The 8,276-nt window shown below is 47.0% G+C and overlaps 1 protein-coding gene across 2 annotated transcripts in view; it reads right to left on the bottom strand.

Annotated features, from left to right (window-relative positions):
* The window catches only part of XAF1 (XIAP associated factor 1), a 20,288-nt gene that overhangs the window by 4,191 nt on the left and 7,821 nt on the right, over positions 1 to 8,276 (bottom strand). Inside the window, exons 3-7 of one of the 2 annotated variants that reach the window (XM_023518739.1) lie at positions 6,720 to 6,814; positions 5,047 to 5,215; positions 4,491 to 4,616; positions 3,937 to 4,132; positions 2,372 to 2,457 (exon numbers count right to left, since the gene is read on the bottom strand). In XM_023518739.1, the coding sequence (XP_023374507.1) occupies positions 2,372 to 2,457; positions 3,937 to 4,132; positions 4,491 to 4,616; positions 5,047 to 5,215; positions 6,720 to 6,796 (654 nt within the window). In that variant the 5' untranslated portion in view covers positions 6,797 to 6,814. Of the gene's footprint in view, positions 1 to 2,371; positions 2,458 to 3,936; positions 4,133 to 4,490; positions 4,617 to 5,046; positions 5,216 to 6,719; positions 6,824 to 8,276 lie in introns of those variants that run through there. The other variant, XM_023518738.1, reaches the window with a different exon arrangement.

The raw sequence follows: 8,276 nt of genomic DNA, 5'->3' as shown, positions 1-8,276 counted from the left end.
CATAGATTATAGTCAACCAAGAAAGAATGAATGAACTTGAAGATAGATTTGAGGAAATTATCCAGAACACAGAGAGAAAATGTGAAAGGTTAAGGAGACACCAAACTGGAGTGAGAAGGCCTGATAAATCCCCATTATATTCCAGAGCAAAAGTTGGGAGAACACGGGACAGTTGGGGAATGCTGGGAGTTCAGAGATAACAGATCTGAATTTTGAGAACTTATTATGACATAAATCTTTGTATTTAGAAAGAAGGAATCCTGAGCAGGAGGAAAAAAAAAAATACTACACGAGCATGTTGTTCTGAGCAGGATGAATACAAAGAAATCTCCTCATAGACACAAGACAAAAAGCAAATTCTTATTGAGCATCCTAGTGGGAGGGCCTGGGACTCTGCATTCTGAATGGCTGCCAGGTGTCGTGTATGCTGCTGAAACACAGACTACACTCAAAACAGGAAGAAGCTGAGAGGAGAAAACAAGCCCTTTATCAACAGATTGATGAAAAACCAAAATGTGGTCTGCCCATAAAGGCCATAAAAGGAATAAAGTGCCGGTATGTGAGTGAACCTTGGAAACATCATGTTAAGTGAAAGAAGCCAGGTACAAAAGGCCACTTACTCTATGATCCCATTTATATGAAATGTCCAGAAGAGGAAAATCCACAGGGATAGAAGGCAAATGAGTGGTTTCCGGGGCTAGGGAGAGGGAGGAGTGGGTAGTGGTGTAGAGAGCGGGCTGTGAGACTGGCAGGGCTTTCACAGCCTGGGGAACATTCAGAGAACGAACCTCTGTTTCATCTTTGTTCCTAACACGGCCATATTCTTTTTTTTATGCTCTCTTTGCTAAAAGTCCTGTAGCCCTTTCTTTGTCTAGTTAACTATGCAGAGATCTTTAAAATCTGTTTTTTCTCCTTGTCATATGCTAACAAAGGTAAGTAGTAACTACTAAGTTACATAGTTTTTCTTTTGTTAACTATTTATTCTTCTTTTTTTATTAAATGATAGCTGTGTACATTAATGCAAACATGGGGTACAGTGTGGTGTTTTCATATGCAATTTGAAATATTTTCATCAAACTGGTTAACATGGACTTTGTGTCATTTACTTAGTTATTGTGTTAAGACATTTATACTCTAGTTTTAGAAAGATTCACTTATACCCTTGCAAGACAGACCAGAGAGGTGATCTTTCGAATCACCCTCCCTCCACCCATCTCTTTTGTTAACTATATTGGGATCACGTGGTCTTTCCCTTCTTGCTGCTTGTCATATGTTAACGAGGTTGAGTAAAAACCATTAACAAGATGATTTGCCTCAAAGTCATTTACATTTTCCTATTGTACTGCAAGACCAAAACTATGTCTTTTGTTTATGCTATTTCTCCATTTTGTCTATGTTACTTTCTCCTAGACAACCTTGTAGAGATACTATAAAATAAAACTGATTTTGTGCTTTGGTGCTGGCTGCAGCCATCAGCTCAGTCAGTCCTCCCGGTCCATCCTTTGTTTCTGTGTCTTCCTTCGTGCTGTGTTTTCCTCATTTCCTACCAATTCCACTCTGGTTCGCTACCCTTCCCATGCTGGTTCGTGACATAGTGGCTACTCATGTGCGTGGGATTTCATTTTAGAATGATGAAAATGTTCTAGGCCTAGATTGCATGATGTTGTGAGGGTACTAAGTGTTGCTACAGCAATGATAAATTTTATGTTACATGTATCTTGCCACAATAAAAAAACAAAAACAAAAGCAAAGAGCTGGATCATTGCTACAATCTCTGTAGTTAAATGTTCTATAGTTCTAGGAACCAAAGTTAAGAAGGTAAATAGCTGTCTGCTCAAGGAAGAGGAGATGAGTTCCTTGGAGAGAAGCCTTGGTAAGTTTCCCAGAGGGCTTGCAAATGAGTGCAATGGCACAGCAATGCACTCTATGGAGAAAAGAGTCTGTGAATGTTCTCAGGCAAAATCGATCAATCCATCACATCACTGTATCTCTACAGAGTCCCCTTTTTGTGGCCAGCCCTGTATCAGGAAGACGGAACAAGTTGTTCAGTTTTGCCAGGGAGCTCAGAGCCCGGAAGGAGAAGATGGAAAGACAGGCCCTACGTTCACATCTTGAAGGTTGTAGATGGTCCAAGGCGATCAGGGTTGTCAGGGAGGCCACTTGAAGGGGTGGGCACAAATCAAGATCAATTATGCTAAATTAGTCTAAAGCAAGTCACTAAAATTCCTTTTTGGGCAAAGCAAAAAATAAATATGTGAATCTCTAATATCCGTGCTATGTAAAATTGGGCCCAGCATCTGCCTTTCCTATTACACGTTTGAAATATGGTCCAGCTATTTGCACCATTAGAAAATTACTAATTGCTACTTACCATATGGTGGGAATGATTATTTTCTGGAATCGTTTGGTCACAATAATGACAGTAGATTTCCCTTTGAAGAGCTGAAATTCTTTCCCCTGAATAAGCACAGAAACACCACCACAAATGATTGCCCTTGACAGTGGCTAGCTCCCCTCTCCCACAGCTGCTCATGCACGTGAACTGCCCCCAGCCCTGCCTGGCCTTGAATTTCCTGTACTGCCAGCATCCTTGACCACACAGACAACCTTTGGCTGAGTTGCCTAAATCATGTCTTTTCATAGCCACAGATGTGCACTCTGGGCTGCAGTGACCCTGATGGAGTGACACATTCGGAAAACAGACCTGGTTTCTTTTTCTTTCTTTCTTTCTTTTTTGAGACAGAGCCTCAAGCTGTCACCCTGGGTAGAGTGCTGTGGCATCACAGCTCACAGCAACCTCCAACCCCTGGACTCAAGCGAGTCTCCTGCCTCTGCCTCTCAAGTAGCTGGGACCATAGACACCCACCACAATGCCTGGCTATTTTTTGGTTGCAGCCATCACTGTTGTTTGGCGGGCCCAGGCTGGATATGAACTCGCCACCTTTGAGTATGTGGCTGGCGCCTTGGCCACTTGAGCCACAGGCATTTAGCCACAGGCCTGGTTTCTAAGAAGATGAAGGGGGCTATAACCATGGATGCCCATTCTAGCCAATCTGACTTTCCTTTCCTCCCACCAGTTGCCAAGGTCTGTGGTCAGACCAGATGTTGCTTGTACACATCTTTGTTGATGGTGTTGACATTGTGCTATGTTACGTTGGCAAAGTTGTGTTGGTTGTGTTGAAGCCCAAATATGCTAGAAAGAAGGAAATGTTTAAGAATCTCATACTTCCCAGTTTTTCACTGGCTACCTTGACCTTGAGGACGTTGTTTACCCGGAGAGAATTACCATCCAAGGGGTTTTAGGCTCTCTCCCATGTTACCACATTACCAAAACAGCCAGTGAAGTCAAATAAAAGATGTGTCACATTGATGCCTGTGTCCTCAGTAAATAGTCTCATAAAGAGGTAAGTGGGCCAAGAGAACATGAAATGGTACCAGGGAGCCAACACATAGGCTAAAGGCTAGAAGCCACAGCTAGGTCCCTTTCTGTCCCTTCCTGATGGTGGGAAAAGCTCTTGATTTGGAAACTTGAGTGTCCTTTCTCATTTCTGCCTGTAGGGACCCCCTGTATCATTCTGTGAGTCAGTTTTTCATCTGTAGAAGGATGCAGGAGGGTCTGCCAGGCTGGGTTTGTGCTGGAAGAGCTCAAAGAAAGCCTCCCCTTTTCTAGGTCTGCCCATGGCCTTCTCATCTGTGCAGCTGCCAGGCTCCACCCCCAGCTTCTTGGTCTTACTACACTAGTCATTTGCAGACCACAGCAGACAGACAAGGCCACTTTAATGAATGACTTAGAATTAGATCAGCCAGGTGACTTGTGGCCTTCCTGACACATAACCTTGTCATCTGTCCTGCTGAGAGTTTCCATTCCTTACACCCCATCCAGGAGAGGCTGTGGTCCCTGAAGCATCCCTTTTCTGCCCCAGCCTGTGTGCTCACCTTTCTTGAGCTGGGCCTGTTTATACCGACAGACATCTTTGTGCTGGGCCAGCACTCGGAGTGCGATGAACTGGCCACAGTTGGGGCAGAGCTCTGTCCGGTTGCCACAGTTGAACTCGTGGACCTCCAGCTCGCTGAGCTGCATGGCCAGCTTGCAGAACTTACACTTAGAGGGGTGCTCCTGGCATTCGTTGGCCTGGGGAAGGCAGCAAGATGGATATGATCACCAGCTTCTTCGACTGCAGACAGAACAGGAACAGGCACCCATCTCCCCAGGGAACTGAATCCAGTAGGAGAAAGTAGAAGGGAAGGGACAGAGCAGGGGACTGCCATCAGGGAATCTGGGCTCTTTTGGACTCGTGGTCAAGTGAAAAAGCCCTTCTGACTAGCATCTGGGGGACAGAAGGGCCTGGGTCCCTGTGGTGGGCTAGTTGTCTACCAGCCTACTGGGGTGAGAAGAGAGTGGGCAGGTAGAAATCCCTCCTCCCCTGTCCCTCTCCCCCGCCCAGCGTGTCTTCCTTGGCTGTAAAGGAGAAATCACATGTGATGTCTACCTGGTGAAATTCCATCAAGGGCTTCTGCAGGCTCTGCTGATGCATCATACGCCAAAATATACGGGGGAGATATGGGATCCGCATCCACCTTGGCTCACTTTGTCCCGTGTCTGAGTCTGTGAAGTCCTAGAGGACAGGGATCAGCTGTGGCTGCCTGAGTCCCCCTCTGGTACCCATCCCAGCACGCAAGAAATGTTCTCCAGACCAGCTGGAGTTGAAATGGACTCCAAGTTTGAGGATGTCCACAAAGACAGAAGAAGGGCCCCAGGAGGGTTGGGCATGAAAAACTTGGCAAAAAAGTCAGCTCAAACTGACTGCCTCCTAGAACCCTCCTTTCCACTTCTCCTCTTCACATCCCCAAAGAACACCCAGCCTTTCCAGAAACAGGGACCTCTTGCCTTGACCAGACCCATAAACTCACAGGGAGTGTTGGAGATAGAAAAACTAGGGGTGTGGTGATGACGCAGTTTAGTATGAGAACGACCAGGCTGTGCAGGGCTAAGTGACTTCCCCATGGCAGCCTCATGAGTCACTGCAGGGAGGACCAAACCCTCACCTGACTCCCAGACCTTATCCCTCCTGCCACCTCCTGCTGGTGGCAGGCCTGGCGATGCTCTTCCATCTTTGCCCTTGGGATGGCCTCCTCACACTCCGGGCAGAGGACGAGGAACCGCAGGCAGTGAGCCTCATGGAGGGTGAAGTGGGAAGTGGCCACATTTTTTTTGCTGCAGGATGGATGTGGGAAGAAAAATAGACTAATTTTTATGGTTGAAAACATGGAGCCATATTTCACACCCAGGGCTAGGTTGTCAGAGGCCTTAAACATTGAAAATAGGATGACAGTGATGCCACCCACCCCACACGCCCTCCCTGTGCTGATCCAAAATCAGAATAATGCAACCCTGTACAGTCAGTATAAGGACTCTCGGCAAAGGTCTTACACTGCCCACTGGGTGAGTGGGAAGGAGCAGGAGGGAGGGATTCCAAAAAACACAAAGAAACTTTTGGGGTTGTGGATAGGTCATTATCTTGATCATATGGCTGGTTTCAATTGTTTAACAGATGTCAAAATCATCCAACTTTAAAAATCTGCAGTTTATTCTATACCAATTATACCTCAATCAAACCATTTTAAAAATGAAATAACATGTATCAGATTCTTTCAAATGTTTTTTCTTGTTGTCTGATACCCCTGCTTGGCCCAGAACTGGCTAGTAATGCAGCTCCATCCTGCCCATGCTTTCTGCAAGGGCAATGCCAAATTCTAGAATCTCTTCCTCCAAAGGCAAGGGGCCACTCACTTCTCCCCTGCCCCCAGGTTCACCTGTGTTAACCTGCAGAGAGGCCCTGAGTCTCTTCTTGGAGACCCTAGTGAACTAAGGCTTCCGAGCCTCCCACTTCCTGAGCAGGGGAGCAATCCTCTTCCCTGAGAAATTTGCCCTTTCATTCCCATTAGCTCTTGCTAGAGGAAGCTTGGGACAGAGGCCACTCAGTGGCTAGAGCACTAAAAAGTCCAATGGACCTTTAGGAGAGTCAAATGCCCAAGTTCCTGGCTCCTGGGACATGGCCAGATAGGAACAGTCAAAGCCTCACTATTCTTAGTCTGAGCAGGATCTTTGTGTCTGCCCTGCCAGGTGGACGGCACACAGGCACACAGGCGGCTTCTCCCTCCCTCCCTCTGTCCTTTCCCCTCTGTCGGCCTGCCCCCTTCCTTCCTCTGCCCTTCTTCCTAGGCTGGTGAGGGACACGGGAGCAAGAAAGGTCTGGGTGGTGCCAATTTCTCTGGTGAGGGCCCCTTCTTGCTACTGCAACAGGTAAGGGCTGTGAGAGGCAGGCTCTTCACCAGGCCAGGTCCCCTTAGGTAGAGGAGTGGCACAGGCCCTTGCTCTGTTCCACAGCTCCCTGTCTAGGTGGGGGTGGGGACAGTCCTGGAGAATCTCTGTGGGCCCCCTTCTGTCAGTGACTGGTGTTGAAGACCATAATTATCAGAACCCCAAGTTAGGACCCAAGATCTGACTGTATGAGTCACCCAGTAGGGACAACTGGCCTGGTTATTTGTCTTTAGGACTGCCCAGAAAGTCTAAAATTTGTGGGGGGGGGATGTAGGGAAGTGAAGGTAATGCTGCCCATGAACCCTAGGGACTCACAGTCCCACCGGCTGTGTGAACCATTCTCTCTTCCCTGTCCCCCCCCCTAAGGCTGGCCACTCCCGATAAAGCACCTTCCTACCAGTTTGGGCACACCTGGAGCGTGTCTTCCAACTCCAGGTCTCCTGGAGTCTTTCGGACCCAGCGGGTTTCCTCCATCTCCTAGTCTGCTGCCGTCTTTCTGTTGAGTTTCATTTCCTAAAGATAAGAAAACAAAACTGAAAGTATTTCAGTGGGCTGGCCCACAGCTTCCAGGAGGGAGGAGATTTTCAGATTTCTCAGCTGAAGATTGCTGCAAGCTTCCCACGGCTGGACACTCCCAGGAAGCCCCTCTGTAGCACTACAGGCCCTGACATCACAGGCTGTTACTACCACCCTGAGGGTGGGAGCCAGAGGCCGGGGCCCCTCCAGGCCAGCAGCCCCTCCCCTTACCCTCCACTCCATTCTGTTTCCCAAACCATCAGCCTCCCTTTCCTCCACTCCAACTCCTATCTGGTCCTCCTGCTGGAAGAGGGAACTTGCTGTGTTGAACTCGAAAGCTGCTCTCTTAAAAACTGGCTCCCGGACCTCCTGCACTAGAGATGCAGGGTGGTGTGAGCTTGGAAGTCGCTTCCTGGGAGTGGAGTAGCTCAGTGGCCTGGTATAATTGCCTTAATCCCTGAGCTGCTCCTCCCTCAGGAGTGTGTGTGTAAAATAATCACAGTGAATGCTAATATGATGCTCAGGCTCCTGGCACTGTGAGGAGGTTCTGTTGTTATCACTGAGTCTTCAGAGGGAGAAACTGAGGCACAGAGGGCTCATGCAATTCGCACAAGCCACCCAGCCAACAGGCAGCAGAACTGGGCTTTGCATCCAGGCCACGTGGCCCTCGGCTTGTCTCCCTCAGAGTGGCCACAGGCCCGGGACATCCAGGTTACAATTCTGACAGTCATGAACTGGCAATTTGTGTCACCTTAGCCTTTCTGAACATCTTTGTTTCCTTATGTATTGGACTATAGTGGGGACTTGAGACTTCAGGAGTCCAGGGGCTTCCAGACATTTGTGCAAACTTGCCTTTTCCTGAGGAGAGATAAACATTTTTATGAGACTCTCAAAAAGGGGTCCCCAGACATTATGAGCAATTTGACCAGTTGACCTCGTCTTTGAATCGCTGCGATTCAAAGAAATCAAGTTCTGTTAAAGGCGACACATGTCCAAAATTATATATGCACAATCTAATCAAGTGAATATAGACCATTTGTAAGTTTGTCTATTTGTGTTCATGGCCCCTACCACAGGAAGAAGCATGGTGTGATGAGTTACATCAGTGTTTTTCAACCTTTTTTATCTCATAGTACACTTGAACCTATAGTTCAACTTCCATGGCATACTTAAACTATGTTAATAAAAAGAATATGCTTACTGTACTTTGAACTTCTTTTGAAAATAACTTAATGATCTTCAGAAGTTTTTGTGTCACACCCGTGTGTTTTGTTTGGGATACCAGTTGAAAACCACTGAGTCAGACAAAAAAAGTGACAAAACAATGTGGCTAATAGCTCAGTGAGAATTTAAAAAAAATGTGAATAATTGTAACTATCAGAAACACTTTGATATTACATACTTCATACTGGATGTTTTCTTCTTTTCTTTTTTTTTT

The sequence above is a fragment of the Otolemur garnettii genome, unplaced genomic scaffold (assembly GCF_000181295.1).
Source record: "Otolemur garnettii isolate 467f Iridium unplaced genomic scaffold, OtoGar3 scaffold00145, whole genome shotgun sequence".
NCBI classification, from domain to species: Eukaryota; Metazoa; Chordata; class Mammalia; order Primates; family Galagidae; genus Otolemur; species Otolemur garnettii.
Note: the sequence above shows the minus strand (reverse complement) of the source record. Positions and strands in the feature narration are given on the sequence as shown.